The sequence below is a fragment of the Eubalaena glacialis genome, chromosome 1, assembly GCF_028564815.1.
Source record: "Eubalaena glacialis isolate mEubGla1 chromosome 1, mEubGla1.1.hap2.+ XY, whole genome shotgun sequence".
NCBI classification, from domain to species: domain Eukaryota; kingdom Metazoa; phylum Chordata; class Mammalia; order Artiodactyla; family Balaenidae; genus Eubalaena; species Eubalaena glacialis.
This window is the reverse complement of record NC_083716.1, coordinates 86,263,571-86,280,748: the sequence shown is the minus strand read 5'-3', so window position 1 is coordinate 86,280,748 and position 17,178 is coordinate 86,263,571. Positions and strand designations below refer to the sequence as shown.

At 38.8% G+C, this 17,178-nt stretch overlaps 1 protein-coding gene across 3 annotated transcripts in view; it reads right to left on the bottom strand.

Annotated features, from left to right (window-relative positions):
• The window catches only part of B3GALNT2 (beta-1,3-N-acetylgalactosaminyltransferase 2), a 51,473-nt gene that overhangs the window by 29,944 nt on the left and 4,351 nt on the right, over positions 1-17,178 (bottom strand). For all 3 annotated transcript variants that reach the window (XM_061182250.1, XM_061182258.1, XM_061182265.1), the window contains exons 2-3: positions 9,255-9,402; positions 3,808-3,908 (exon numbers count right to left, since the gene is read on the bottom strand). In XM_061182250.1, coding sequence (XP_061038233.1) covers positions 3,808-3,908; positions 9,255-9,402 — 249 coding nt within the window. The remainder of the gene's footprint in view (positions 1-3,807; positions 3,909-9,254; positions 9,403-17,178) is intronic.

Below are 17,178 nucleotides of genomic sequence, written 5' to 3'. Positions count from 1 at the left end.
TGTTATATAATTCTTTCACAAATGGCAATACATTTTTAAAGTGCTTCAGAAATATGGCTGCTTCCAGAAAAAACTCATTTTGAAATTTAAGAATGAAGTTTTCAACCACATCTAAGTAAAATATTTAATTATAAGAACTACTTTAATAAACTTTTTTATACACGTGTGCATCAGTATGTGTAAACGCTACAGGGGAATATTAAATTTAAAGGCATCTATTAGGAAAGTTTGGATAAATGGGGATAATAAAAACAGTACTAATTGCAGTCATAAATAATGAGTAAATTTAGTCTTGCTCTGCAAATTCCAAAAATCCTACTTCTTGTTGAGCAATTTTTGTGATGTCGGGCAATTATCACAGTACAAAAGTAACTGAAATCACTTCAAATAACACTGAAAAACTCTTGCTATAGTACCGATAAAAGATGATAAGCATATCACTTTCTCCTGACTTAAAAAAAAAAAAAAAGGACAAGCACATCAAACACAGTAAGCATTTCTGACCACCTACTATGTGCCATCTCCCATCATATTTAATCTTTACAACTACTCTATGTGGTTGTGACATTATCTCCAGTTTATAGATTAAGAAAATGAGGCCCAGAGATGCATCTGATTAAGGTCACAGAAAGTGGCAGAGCCAGGAATCAAACCCAGATTTATTGACTTCAAATTCAGTGCTTTTTCTATCCCCCCAAAGCTGTCTAATCAAAGCCAAAAACAGTCCTTTTTGGAAAATTTTCTCAATTACCATAAATGAATCAGGATAGATTACATGAAGCAGCCAACATGGCTGAGAATATCAGTGTCACCTTGAGAAATAACATAAAAACTTATTTTAAAAGATTATTCTATCAAAGTTCTTTGTATTTTTTAGAGCTGTGGTTTTCCAACTTTACAGATCACACAACCCAATCAGCTAAAAACATTTGTACACATATTAATGTGATATTTATGTACAAAATATACACATATTAATGTCAGTTAATATATTCAATATTAATAAAGATTACATTTTATTTTCAGATAAAAAGAAATCCTGTTTTCTTTCCATACTCCAGCGGATCATTTGGATCCCTAGTTTAGAGTTCCTAGAACGCTATTTTACACTTAGAAGATGCTCAATAAAATGTGACTAAATGGAATTGATGGCTCCTTCCCAATTACACAAATGAGCAGGAGGGAAAAAAGGAGGATACAGATTTTGTCATGGGCTGGGGCAAGCACTGGCCAGAGAGTCTAGACTCCAAATATAGTGGATAATAACAAAAGTTTTTCTCTTTAATATACTCAGTAAATAGGATATCCAAAGTGAAGCATGTCCATTAAAGGGAGTAGGTTAAGCACATTATAACACAACTATTTTCTATCTAAAACAAATGTACCTTGAACTTCAAGCTACCTGGACACAAGATAGCCTGCTGCTTTGATAATGCTATTAATCAAACTTCTATACATCCAAGAGTATCATGATGATTAATGTTCACGGTGACCTTAAGGTATTTAAATAAATCTAAATGCCATTTAAATTATCAAAGAGATAAAATTAGGTTCAATTGTAATTTAGTTATATCTATTTCTAAAAATTGGTAACCTAGGTATTATATATATGAAAATTTTCTATTAGTGAAAAACTCCACTCCTTTACTATTAATGAACAATAGCGCTTAAAATAGTAAAAGTCTGGTTAATCTAAAGGTAAGGTTTCTTAAAATTTGGTTTGGCTTGGTTTTGGATTTCAAACATAATTTGTTCTAGGCTACTCTTACATCATCAGTGATACAATATTTTATTAGGTTCATGGTCCCTTTGGGACCCCAGTGAACGCTAAAGCACCCTCTCCCCAGAAAAAAACAATCATACACAAAATTTTGCTTACACTGTTAACTAAATTCATAGACATCCTAAGTAAGAAACCTCTGCTTTACAATGCAGACCTGAAAATATGGTCCAATTTATTAAAAAAGCTGATTGCAACCCAATTTTATAAAAAGGCAGGTCCTTTAAAAATAACAATATTAAATACTGAACATGTCCCAGGAACTATTCTAAATATTTCATATGTATCAATGTATTTCATCCTCAAGTCAGTCCCTATGAGGTAAGTACTTTTTACCCCCAGTTTACGGATGATGAAACTGAGGCACAGAGTAGTAAATAACTGTTCGAAGGTCATATAGCTAGAAAATGACGCAGCCTAGATTTAAAGCCAGGAGGCCTGACTCCAGAACCCACACTCTTAACCATTACACTACTGCTGTCTACAAAGGCAAGGTGCACATAATTATAGAGGTGTGACAAATCTTAAAACACCTGAAGTCATAATCAGTACATTTAAGATTTGGGAAAGTTTCATCTCCCTTAGAACCACAGGTGAACATAATGGGAAATGCTAATAAATAAAGATATACAGGTATAGAGTTATCAACTTCCTAAAATTGGTTCCCTGGTAACACGGAGAACCTAATTAGGATCACCTTTCTTCATCCTCATCAGAACTACACAAATTTTCAACTGTAAGGAATAAAAAAAATATTACTTGTGTTTTCAATTTTTTTACTCTTTGTTTCTTTTGCAGAAGCTTAGGCAATAATTCTTAGAGAAAGTTGAGTCACAATATTTGTATCAAGGCTATTATAAATCAGCAGGCTGGTGAAATCAGCAGTTTTCCTTAAGTTTAAACTTCAGTAACTCAGGATTTGTCTATGCTTAAGGAATTTCCAGATGCGTTTGAATCATACTGAAAAATAAACTCTCCTGGATCCTAAAATTACATATCTATCTATGAAGAATCTTCACAGATGCCCAGAGTGGTTAGTCTGTCAGGAAGGATGAAAGCTACATTTTGAGGCAAGTTTGATTTCAGTCCGCTAAAAACAGACCACAGTACTATTCAGCTCAACAGCTCTTCCTCAACATCAAACCTGTGCAGTAATCCCCCCTCCCCCACCTGCCATCTGTAGTTTTGCTTTTCAGTTACCCACAGTTAACTGTGGGCCAAAAATATTAAATGGAAAATTCCAGAAATAATTCATAAGTTTTCAACTGCATGCTGTCCTGAGCAGCATGATGAAATTTCACGCCATCCATCTCCGTCCTGCCTGGGATGTGACTCATCCCTTTGTCCAGCACATCCCACCTGTGAGTCACTTAGTAGCCACCTCAGTTGTCAGATCGACCTTCGAGGCATCACAGTGCTTGTGTTCACGTCACCCTTATTTTACTTAAAAAAGGCCCAAAGCGCAAGAGTGGTGATGCTGGCAATTCAGATATGCTAAAGAGAAGCCATGAAGTACCTCCTTCAAGTGAACGGGTAAAAGTTCTCCACTTCATAAGGAAAAAAAAATCATATGCTGAGATTGCTAAGATCTACCGCAAGAAGATATATTCTATCTGTGAAATTGTAAACAAGGAAAAAGAAATTTGTGCTAATTTTGCTGTCGCACTTCAAACGGCCAAAGTTATGACCACATGCGGGAAAAGTGCTTAGTTAAATGGAAAAGGCATTAAATTTGTACAGTAAGATATTTTGAGAGAGAGAGACCATATTCACATAAATTTTAGTATAGTATGTTGTTGTAGTTGTCCTGTCTTATTATTACTTACTGTTATTAATCTCTTACTGTGCCTAATTTATAAATTAAACTTTATCATCGGTATGTATGAACAGGAAAAAACACGGTATACACAGGGCTTGGTTCTAGCAGGATTTCAGGCATTCACGGGGGGTCTTGGAATGTATCCCCCGTGGGTAAGGGAAGACCAGTGTATACAGCAGTCGTTAGGCTGAGGAAAAAGAAGACTTACCTGGATTCGTGATGTTGAGTACTTTGCAGGAATAAGGATCTTCCCTGTCTTCCACAGGCACCTCACAGCCATGAGCACCTATTATGAACTTCACAAGCACACTGAGAGATGTGTTGGCATTAACATCAGTTACTGATCTTCACCTTGCACATGCACGTTTCCTCATGCCCATTTCAGAGCTTTTTGTTTGAGACACAAGTATTTATTAGGATTAATACTAACTTAATTCTTCTAGTCTAGCAAAAAGGGGGAACAGGCAAACTAGGAGTTGCTAACTACCAAGTGACTTATGTGTAAGCCCTCTACTGCAGGACTACATTAAAGCAAGCGTGAGTACGTTCGGCCTGGCCACCAGCAAATGCTCATGCCATTTAACAGCAAACTACGGTAAAGTCAACTTCTCATGCCCACACCTAAAAACACATCTATACCTGCAATCTCCTTCACTCGCTTTCTTCTATTTCACAAAGTGTTCCTTTTGCTTGAGTAGTCTTTCTATCCCAGAAGAGGACCTCTCCTCTCCTAGACCTTGCTTCACTAGCCACCTGTAACCCATGGCTCCTTCCCTACACATTATAAATACAATGAAGTCTGACATTAATTTCTATCCACCTACCATCCGTCCTTGTCCCCATCATTTCCTTTACAGTGAAGTCCTACAAAGGAACATCTAAAATTGCAGCCTCTGGTTTCTCATTTCCCGCTCATTTTATAAAACAGAAATTGTAGCTTCAGTACCCACCACTTCCACCGAGATGTCTACCACCAATACAACTAGCAATCTGCTGTTCAGTCAACAGACACTCTTCAACCCTTCCCTACTTGGCTTCTCTGGGGCTCGACAATGCAGGTCTCCTTAGAAAGCGCTCTTCTTTCTCCACGTGGCCCTGCTCAGTGGGTTCTCTGGCTCTTCCTGCCCAGCTCATCCATTAGAGTGGATATCGCCCCAGGGCTTTGCCCTGGGATCGCTTCTCACTCGACTCACTCTTTCCACTTGCTCTCCCTGGACAATTTCTATCCCCAAGGCTTCAACCAGCCTGGGAATGATTCCTGAATTAGCATCTCTAGTTTAGACCCAACTTCTAAGGAAAAGATCCATGAATTCATCGTACGTCTTCACCTAGACGGCCCACAGACAGCTGTGTGCTACAGCCTGCTACTGGGTCATGAGGGCCAACTGCAAAATTTTCAAGAATTTTGTGAGCTGGTTATTAAGCACAGCTTTTATTAAAAATTAAATTTATAAACTTACATTATACTAAAACAAAGGAAATAAATGCTCAAATTCATCATTTCTTACTTACTTCTCTATCATCTCTGAGGTTATATGTATCCATTGTATCTGTATGGTGGGGATATTATAATGGTGTGCCACTGCCTATCTTCCCCAACTCTGTGTTCAGAGACATCACATTAGTTGCTTGAAACTGGCCACGGTGGGAACACTTACAGCATGGAAACTGGCAAGCACTACAGATAAGGGTTTGATTTATTGTTCTGTTGATTGTCTAGACTTAAAGTGATAGAGAAAATGTTAGTATTGCAGATCAAACTTAAAAATGTGACATGTTTGTAGCCATTCCATTGTGAATAGTACAAAAAATTGAGGAAATACTCTTCCATTGTTCAAAACCTATCATCTGATTCAGCAAAGAAGTCACTTCATTGACTAAGAGTAGAGTTCTGTCACATACCTTAGTTGTCACTTCAGTCTTAATCTTTAACTTAAGGGAAATATTCATGTCAGAACTACACTCTCGTCAACCGCAGCCACAGGTTGGTTATAGATACAGAAGTCTGGCAAACAATGACGCATTCTGAGAATCAATATGGAAGTTATAATAGAGAGCATTATATACCTATTATCTGTCAATTATGTGCTCCAGTCTTTATATCAATAAAATTTGTAATAAACATATACATACAAATAAGCATGCTTTTCTTCAGAGAGCCAGTGAATAAACATTTACCAGCACAGGTACCTGCAAATACCTCAAACTCAACAAATCACAACTAAGCTCCTTCCCCAAGAAACCTGCTCTTCTCATCTAGTATCAATACATTTTGTCTTGATTGATGATTTCATTATTCTCCAAGTTAGAAAGCTAGCAACCATCCTAGAGTCCTCTTCCTCGGTTCTACATTCAATTACCGTATTTCCTTAAAAGGTCACCACTTAGGCAAGGACTGCTAAGGGGCTGAGCTAAATAGGTCTCACCCGCCCCCTGAACTCTCAACACGCTGTTCTGCACAATCTGGTCACTGCCTACCTCTAACAGTTGTAACAGTTATAAGTCCTCCCTTCTTTCCTTTTTATATGATAATCTCGCTCTCTCTGCCTCTCTTTCCTTCCCTAAGTGCTCTCTCTCACACTCACCCACAAACACATATACTCCCTACCCCGTAATCTCTGCACTCCAGCTACACAGAACTGTATGGAATTTCCCAAACACTCCAAGCTATTTTGTATCTATTTAATTCACAGCACATATAACATTTTATTACACTATTACATCTATTTCCTTCTACTAAACTCCAAGCCCCCATAAAGACTCAGGCTATAGGTATTTATCTATGTATTCTACCATACATAGTATATACTACCTGTATACAGAGAATACTTAATAAATACTTGTGAAATTGACAACTTACAGCTTCACTACAAAGGCTTTTAATTAAATAGCGTCCTTGAAATATATGTGGAGTCTGGCTCCAGTGAAATGCAAGACCTGAAAGTAAGCCATAACCACAGAAATGCAAATGCTTTCTTTTACGAACGGCCAATTAAGGCAGAATACCTTTTATAAACAACTATCATTTAGAATAAAAGTATAAACAGAAATGAATAAATGTGTTAAATTATTGCAGATATTTACCAAAAAAAATTTTTTAAGCTATCTTCAATAGTTTTACTAGATCCACAAAATTACTCTGCCCCAGGAAGAAGTTTCTGGCTAATATCTATTTTTATATAGGTATCCCATCATTTTTATAAAACAAATCAACAAGCTTACTAAATTTAAAGTAAGAATGCTATGATAACAAATAAATTACTGGTGAATGCCTGAATGTTAATTCTACTCATTATATTTAGCTCTGAGTCATTCCCTCAATAGTTTTTGAGTGTCTTACTCTGTGCCAAGTTAGGTTCAAGGTGCTGGAAATACATCAATGAAAAAAGCTGAAGCCCCTATGATCATAAAACATAGTCCAGTGAGGAAAGACAATTTACAAATATACAACTAAATATAATAAACATGCTAGTTGGTGATATGTATTATAAAGAAAAATAAAGTCAAGTAAGGGAAGACAGAGTTGGAATAGTGCTATGATGTCTAAACAGAGACCTGAAGAAAGTGAGGAAGTGAGCCATGAGGACATGCAGTGGAGGAATGGTACAGGCAGAGGGAACAGCAAGTGCAAAAGCCCTGAGGCAGGAGCACATTTAGGGTACTGAAGCACAGTGAGGTGGCCAGGGCAGGGAAGCAGATGTAGATAAGGTCAAAGACCATAGTAAAGACCTGGGATTTCACTCTCAGCAAGAAGAGAAGTCAGTGGAGGAGTATGAACAGAAAATTGACATAATTTGACTAATTTTAAAAGGATCACTCTGGCTACTGTATGGAAAATAAAACACAGGGGATCAAAGGTGGAAGCAGGAAGTTCAGATACGGAGGCTTCTGCAATAATCTAGGTGAGGGGTAATGGTGGCCTAGACCAGGACGGTGGTTCTGATAGTTGTGGTAAAGGTGTTGAGAAGTTGGATTCTGGATACAATGTAAGGTAGCGCCGAGAAGATATGCTAATGGATCCGATGTGGCATATGAGACAAAGAAGGATCAAGATAACACTGTACTGTAAATTGTAAAAACCTCATATTTTCCTGACGCCTCAATATCCCCACAAACAGGCTGGAGCATCCCACCCAGATGACCAGGTCCACTCGGGTGACAAGGCTGGTCCCTGCCACAAGTTCCCCTTCTTGCCCTCCCCTGACAGTGACCTCGTGACATTCAAACCCAACAATGAAATCCCTCATGCCTTTTGCTTGTACACTCCACCCTGACCCCAAGTAAAGACACCTGCCCACGGGTCGTCACTCTCTCTCGGCTCCCCGCCTGCTTCGGTGAGACCGCTCGCTCCTTGGACCCTCTTCCCATTTGGCCCCCTGTGTGGTGTGCCGGGCCTCCGTCTCTAGGACCTGTGAGTATGACAGATCCTTTCACTTCCGATGCCTCTCCCAGTGTAATTCCCATTGCCGTGCTGGAGCGACCCTTACAGACCCCACAAGGGGGACTCACTCCTCCACTCACAGCTCAGACACCAAAGTTTTCATCTCAGCAACTGCAAGAGATGGGTCATTATTTTCTGAGATGGGAAAGGCTAGAGGAAGTGCAGGTTTTCAAGGTGGTTCTGACGGTAGTGATGACTCCGAGGCCTTTTTTCCACTTGCTGGGTAATAGGTTCTATTATCATTGCGATCCTGAACTAGAGAAACCTGTCTTGAAAAGGAATGAAAGCTGCTATGAGTAAGATAGGAAATCTATAAATGTTCACTACTGGTGACAAGAAAATTCACAATTGCGATTCCCTCGTATAGCTACTCAGTCACAAGCGTGCCAGCTGAATGCAATCCTGAGGGCCTTCTCTGCTTATCAGTGACTTTGCATAAGCAGAGAAGAATCGTCACATAACTAGAAGTCCAAACTTCCATGCTTCGCTTCCACTAGCCCCTCACCATATAATCTTCAGAGGCTGCTTTCCCTGAGAAGACTAAGGCCTCGGGTTCCTAACCAACAACCGAGCCATCTAATGTCAACATGTGCTACCGAAGCTCAGGCCTGGAAGGGTGGTCGGGAAAAAGAGTATGGCAAACTATACAAACCGCAGATCACACACAACCAAAAATTAAGTATATCTCTTTTGGCTTAAAATCTTGGTTAAATTTACTTTTTGGGCTCAACTACGTGGAGGAAAAGCAAAATGAAATAGTCATTTCTCTGAGGAAAAGAGGTCAAATATCTGAATTAACATCTCTGACTCTCCAAGAAGAGATTTTTCAGAACACTTATTCAATATGTCATGAAGGTGTGAACTCAAGAAACCTACCGTTGGGGCTTCCCTGGTGGTGCAGTGGTTAAGAATCTGCCTGCCAATGCAGGGGACACGGGTTCAAGCCCTGGTCCGGGAAGATCCCACACGCCGCAGAGCAACTAAGCCCGTGCACCACAACTACTGAGCCTGCGTGCAACAACTACTGAGCCCATGAGCTGCAACTACTGAAGCCCGCACACCTGGAGCCCATGCTCCGCAACAAGAAAAGCCACTGCAATGAGAAGCCTGCGCACTGCAACGAAGAGCAGCCCCCACTCACCGCAACTGGAGAAAGCCCACGCGCAGCAATAAAGACCCAATGCAGGCAAAAAAAAAAAAAAAAAGAACCGTACCGTTGACTTAACGCTGGGTGTTGTACTAAATGCTTCAGCCAGGTGCTTCTTATCACATTGCGAAGTTCATGGTTATTGCGGGCTGACAGCACACCAACTACCACATCATAATGACTAGATTTCCACTGGGGAAGTAAGGCCAACCGATCTAGAAATAAGCAATAGTAAATTAGAAATGTCATTTCTCAATTACTGTTAAGTTCAATATGTAACATAAAAATGTTTATTACAATATAAATAGATGTTCATATTTGCAGAAAATACAAATAAATACAAAGAATAAAAAACCTAAAGCACTCATAAAACTCACCATCCAGAGATAACCACTACTAACATTTTGGTGCAGAGTCTTTTTGCTTCCACACCTATGTATGTATTCGTGCTCACCCAAGTATATATGTAAATTCTTCAAAACAAGTAAGATGTTTCTGATAAGAATCAGTTTGGAAGGTCAATGTGGCATAAACCATACAATAGTAGGCAGTAAGAGCCAATTATAAAATGCTGGCTTTTTATTTTAGCTATAAAAGTTATTTAACTCCTTGAGCCTCAGTTTCCTTAAGTAGAAATGGGTGTAATAATACTTCTCATAGAGCTGTTGTAAAAATTAAATGATACAATGTGTATAAAGGTTCTGGTTTGGTAGCAGGCAGAGTGGGCATTCAATGGCAACTAACAACAACAACAAATGTGCTGTCAAAGGTGAAGTCCTACATGAATATTAGTTATTAAGTTTGGGAGATGAAGCTGAAGGACTACCATGCTGGAAAGAATCAGAACTCTTATTCATGCCAATAAATTCTACAGCCAGCAAATATTTATCACTTGAATAGTGCAAAGGATGACGGAGGGGAAACGTTTCTAGTTAAAAAAAAAAAAATCAAGGGACAAGTCATTTTTTACTATCATATTTAATGGACAGGATTACATTTTTAAAATATGTCCTTAGAGGGAGTTCCCTGGTGGCCCAGTGGTTAGAATTCCAGGCTTTCACTGCTGTGGCCCCGGTTCAATCCCTGGTCAGGGAACCGAGATCCCACAAGATGCACACCACCCCCACCCCAAAAAACTGTCCTTAGAGAAAGACAGAGGGAAAGATACCTTGTCCCTGTTTTTCATCACCAGTTTCAAAGCTTGAGAGCTACAAGCTAATATGTAGTTCTCATTAGGGATCCCATTTCATCTCTTTCTTCCGTGGTGGAAACTGATCCCACAATGTTTCCAAAAATAAATTACTGCAGGCCAGAGAGCTTTACTGTATTAAATGAAATGTTTTTATATGCCATAGAATCTAGGCATTCAAAAGACAACAAAGACATGTTGATATTTCTTCAAGGGAGGATAATTTAAATGCTTATGTAAAATTGGCAATGACAACCTAGTCCCTCCCCCTACTTTTTCACAGAGAAATATTAGCGGTAAGTACATTTTATAGACAGGAGTGAGGAAAATGCAGTAACCAGACATATCTGACATTGATTCTACAGCCAACATGCTGCACATTATCAGTAAGAAGTTTCTTAAATCCTTGTGCCTCAGTTTCCTAATCAGAGAAAGCTGATACCGAAAACAGTCTTTAGATACTCTATTTCATCTGTTTCAAAATGTCTTCTCAAAAGATTAAAAAGCTTTAAAAGATTAGAAGAGCAAAAATTATATGCATCCCAAATGCCTCATTTATCTGACTTCATGAGAAAACGAGGTTGCTGCACAAAAGTAAAATTTCAAAATAACTGAAACATCCCTTTAAATGCCAAACATCACTACCTTATTTTTGACGGGTAATCAAAATAAATCTTTTAGAGATGGATTACATGAAACATCATTTAACCTTTTCTTGATGACAAAATCTTCTTAAAATTTTTCTCAAATGTCTCTCTTTATCATTAATTCTAGTCGCAGCTTCAGTTCAAATTCTTACCTTTCACCTGGACCTACAAGGCTATCCTAATAGTTTCTCCCAGACTTCTCCATGAGATTTTTCTAAAAATAAATAGACACGAAGATAACCATGTGGTATGTGAAAACCTCATGGATTATCGCTGAAAAGTACTTTTTGATCTTATTCCACCTCTCTCTGCCACTGCCTATCCTCTCTGCTTCTCATCCGCATCTTAGCTGCCTCTACTGAACTGTTACTTTTTACATGCACTTCTCTTTTTATTGCAGAAGAGACGTTCATGGCAGATTCTGGCCTTTTAGAGAACTTCTACTTCCAGAAATACTGAAAAATAGGTTTTTAAAGCCTCGACCAAAAAACTGTTAGAATAAACAAATTCAGTAAAGTTACAGGATCCATAATCAATATACAAAAATCAGCTGTATTTCTACACAGTAATAAACAATCAGAAAGAGAAATTAATAAAACTCCCAATTTCAATCACATCAAAAAGAATAAACACCTAGGAATAAATTTAACCAAGGAGGTAAAAGACCTGTACACTGAAAAGTATAAGACATTGATGAAATAAATTGGAGAATACAGAAACAAAAGATATTCCATGCTTGCTGATCAGAAGAATTAATATTGTTAAAATGTCCATACTAGCTAAAGCAATCTACAGATACAGTGCAATCTCTATCAAAATTCCAATGGCATTTTTCAGAAATAGAAAAAAAAAAAATCCTAAAATTTGTATGGAACCACAAAGACCTCGAAAAGCCAAAGCAATCTAGAGAAAGAAGAACAAAGCGGGAAACACCATGCTTCCTGGTTTCAAACCATATTATGAAGCTACAGTACTGGCATTAAAACAGACAAACAGATCAACGAAACAGAATAGAGAACCCAGAAGTAAACCCACGCATATATGGTCAATCCATTTACAACAAAGGAACCAAGAATATACAGCAGGGAAAGGACAATCTCTTAAATAAATGACGTTGGGAAAACTGGACAGCCACGTGCAAAAGCATGAAACTGAACCACTAACTTATGCCATATACAAAAATCAACTGAAAATGGATTAAAAACTTGAATGTAAGACCTGACACCATAAAATTCCTATAAGAAAACACAGGCAGTAAGTTCCTTGACATTGGTCTTGGCAATAATTTTTTTAGATTTGACACTGAAAGCAAAGGCAACAAAAGCAAAAATAAGTAAGTGAGACTACATCAAACTAAAAAGCTTCTGCACAGCAAAGGAAACCATCAACAAAATGAAAAGGCAACCTACCAAATAGGAGAAGATATTTACAAATCATATATCTGATTAATATCCAAGATATATAAAGAACTCATAAAACCCAACACCAAAAAACAAAGAATCCCATTTAAAATTGGGCAGAGGATCTGAATAGACATTTTTCCAAAGAAGACATGTAGACTGCCATCAGGTACATGAAAAGGTGCTCAAAATCACTAATCATCAGGGAAATGCAAATCAAAACCACTATGAAGCATCACCACACCTCTTAGAATGCCTATTATGAAAAAGATAAGAAATAACAAGTGTTGGCGAGAAGGTGGAGAAAAGGCAACCCTCATGCACTGTTGCTGTGAAAGTAAACTGATGCAGCCACTAAAAAATGAAAAACAGTATGGAGGTTCCTCAAAAAATTAAAAATAGAACCACCATATGATCCAGCAAAACCACTTCTGGGTATTTACCTGAAGGAAATGGAAACATTCACTAGAAAAGACATATGAATGGGGATGATATGCATGATAGTGAACATGGGGATGTTTGCTACAGCACTATTTACAACAGCCAAGACATGGCAGTAACCTAAGTGTCCACTGATGGATGAATGAATAAAGAAAATGTGTTCTTTAAACACAATGGAATATTATTCAGCCATAAAAAAGAAGGAAATCTTGCCATTTGCAACCACATGGACAGACCCTGAGGGCATTACACTAAGCGAAATAAGTCGCACAAAGACAGGCTGATACCATATGAACTCATTCATATGTAGAATCTAAAACAAACAAAACACCAAACTCATAAATACAGAGAACACAGTGGTGTTTGCCAGAGGCTGGGTGTAGAGGGTAGGCATAATGGGTAAAAGGGGTCAAAAGGTACAAACTTCCAGTTATAAAATAAATAAGTCATGGGGATGTAATGTACAGCATGGTGACAATAGTTAACAATATGGTATTGCAGGGAATTCCCTGGAGGTCCAGTGGTTAGGATTCTGGGCTTTCACTGCCGTGGCCCGAGTTCAATCCCTGTTTGGGGAACTGAGATCCCGCAAGCCGCACAGCATGACCCCGCCACCAAAAAAAAAAAAACAACTGTACTGTATTTAAATGTTGCTAAAGAGAGTGGGTCTTAAAAGTTCTCATCACAGGGAAAAAAATTTGTAACTGTGTGTGGTGACAGATGTTAACTATACATACTGTGGTGATCATTAGAGAATATATACATGTATCAAATCATTATGCTGCACACCTGAAACTAATGTAATTTGTCAATTATATCTCAATTTTTAAAAAGACTGGTTTCTTCTGCCACATACCATCAATGTAAATCAGTCCAACAGATCTGTGAGTAGTGTGTCACACAGTATAAAACTCAAAGTGGGGAGTTCCCTGGTGGTCTAGTGGTTAGGATTCACCACTTTCACTGCTGTGGCCCAGGTTCGATCCCTGGTTGGGGAACCGTGATCCCGCAAGACACGTGGCACAGCCAAGATTAAACAAACCAACCAACCAACAAACAAAAACTCCTCAAAGTGGATGCTGTGTAAGAATGCTGCCCAGCTTTCCAGTTCCCCCCCTACACTTTCATCATCCTCTGCTCAATGTTGCAAGTACAGGCTACCTAGTTTGATTCTGGTGTCTGAAAACAGGAAACAAAAACAACAACAAAAAAACTAAGAAGTGAACATGAGACAAAGAATAAAGACAATTCACAGAAAAAGAAATGCAAATAGCCAACAAACCTATAAAAAAACGGTTCAACTTCACTAAAAGTCAAGTTTGAATTACAGCAATAATAAGACACCAGTTTTCTCCTACATTCAAACTGACAAATATTTTCTTAAATGATAACATCCAAATGACTGATGTTTTGATAGAGGTAGTTATTTCAAGGAAATGGCTACTCTCCTATGCTGCTAATAGGAATGTAAGTTGGTATAGTATTCTCCAGGAAATTTTGCCAATATACATCAAATACCTCAGAATTGTATAACTTTTGTCCTTGGCTAAGAATATAGGCTAAGGAGATAATCAGTGATGCACTAAAACACCTCTATTCATCACAGTGTTGTTTCTTAACAGTGAAAAACTGCAAAATACATGAATGCACAAATAAGGCATCAGTCACATAAATTATGGTGTATCTATACGCTAGAATACTATACAGCCATTAAAATTGTTTTAAACATTTCATTAAATGCTGTTCTACATCTTATTAAGTAAGATAAGCAGGCTATAAGAACTACGTACATACTATTTGGTTCCATTTATATAAAGTACAAAGCAGGCAAATCTCTGCCACTAAAGATCAGGATCATGGGTACCACTCCTGGCAGCGATAAGAAGGGAGCATAAAGGAAGCTTCTAAGGTATTGGTAGTTTTTCTGTTTTTAATTTGGGTGCTGATTAGCTGGGTGATTCAGTTTGTGAAACTACATCAAGCTCACATTTATGTGCACTTTTCTGAATGTACATTATATATCAAAAAAAAATTTTTAATACTAAATAATTCCCCCAACCATGTTTTATATGTATTGATACATTCAAAAATTGCCCAGTATTGGACTTCCCTGGTGGCGCAGTGGTTAAGAATCCTCCTGCCAATGCAGGGGACACGGGTTCGAGCCCTGGCCTGGGAAGATCCCACATGCCACAGAGCAACTAAGCCCGTGCACCACAACTACGGAGCCTGCACTCTAGAGCCTGCGAGCCACAACTACTGAAGCCCGAGCGCCTAGAGCCCGTGCTCTGCAGCAAGAGAAGCCACTGCAGTGAGAAGTCCGCCCACCACAATGAAGAGTAGCCCCCGCTCGCCACAACTAGAGAAAGCCCACACACAGCAACGAAGACCCAACACAGCCAAAAATAAATAAATAAAATAAATAAATTTATTAAAAAAAAAAAAATTGCCCAGTATAGATCATTTTTCTTTCCTTTTTAAAAAATAATTTCAAAATTTTTCTATAAAAAACTTGTTTTACTTTTATAAAAAAAAATGTAAATCATGGAATGTGAACGATCTATAGGTGACAAACTCATTCATACTTTCCCAGTTTTCTCCTCTTGATTCATTCCTTCAAGTAACTGAGCACCTCCTATGTTCACTGCTTTAGATGGCAAATATATAGCAATAAACAAATCTTCATACTGTCAAGAATAATTAAAACCCCACACAAGCTCCCTGAAGGCAATGACCATTTCTCTTCTTTAATACGTAGTATATCCTGAGAGTCTGGCAACCTGCTAGACTCTGCACTGAAAGTGGACATCCAAAAGTTTATTAAAGACGCCAAAACTGACTGCTCAAAATAAGCCCAAAGATTCTTAAAAATTACACTAAAATTTCCACTCTCATGTGCATGTCTCACATGACACCAACCACAAACAGGCAGGAATCTTGAAAATGAAGAAAACATGCAAGTTCACCACATATCTACTGATAAGGACAATCACTATACACACTACCAGCGTGCTCTCACCAATTTCAGATACCTCCCCAAACACCTCACCAGCAAGGACATCAGCCACCTCCACACTACCATTCCTCTCTAAAATTCAGAGTGCTCACGAGGAATCCGGCACTGTTCTGGGTGTTTTATTAACTGAATCTTCACAATAACCCCGTGAGGTCATCATTTTATAAATAAGGAAACTGAAGCACAGAGACCAGATTAGCATATAGCGATCATTTTGGACGAGGCAGCCCTAGGCGAAACTGCAAAGCAAGCTCAATTTGTCTTTGACCTTCTGCTTGCCCCATGTCGGTTTCCATTTAACAAACTGCGAGCACCTTGAGAGCAGGGACTAAATACCTACTGCTCTAAGCATTTGTTGAATGGATCCGTTTCTTTCCTTTCTCTTTGGTTTCCTTCTTTCAAAATATCCTAGAAAGAGAAGCCTCTTTTGGTACATCATTTTTCTAAATTAACTATTAAATAATTCCTGCTAAGGCATAACCCCAAATCAATATGTTATCATTGAGATATCCTGTATCTTTATTCCCTAGCCCAAATGGCTGTCTCCATCTCCATTTTCCTCTCCTCACCCCCTAGTTGTGCTGGATTTCACAACAGGAGATCTGCTGGCTCTTCACCAGCTGTTCTCCCTGACTGGGTTTCACCTGTTCAAGGTGAGCTACTACATTAGAATAGTACCACGTACTAACAAAACTGACACACTTCATTCATGCATTCAGGTTCCTGCCCAACTATGGCCTCTTTAGAGCGGCCTCCCCTGACCTCTCTACTGATTTATTTATAAATTTATTTATTTTTGGCTCTGTTGGGTCTTTGTTGCTGCGCGCGGGCTTTCTCCAGCTGCAGTGAGCGGGGGCTACTCTTTCATTGCGGTGCACAGGCTTCTCATTGCAGTGGCTTCTCTTGTTGCGGAGCTCGGGCTCTAGGTGTGTGGGCTCAGTAGCTGTGGCTCGCGGGCTCTAGAGCGCAGGCTCAGTAGTTGTGGCGCACGGGCTTAGTTGCTCCGCGGCATGTGGGATCTTCCCGGACCAGGGCTCAAACCCGTGTGCCCTGGACTGGCAGGTGGATTCTTAACCACTGCGCCACCAGGGAAGCCCCTGACCTCTCTATTTAAAACAGCAGCACATCATTCTCTATCCTCTTACACTGTTTTATTTTTGTCACCACACTTATCGCTCTCCCCTATGATATTTAATAATTATTTTCTTATGTTCTGCCTTCCCTTTTAAACTGTAAACTGCATGAGGGCAGGGACTTTATCTTGATTCTGCTGTAATCCCACACCTACAACAGGAGTT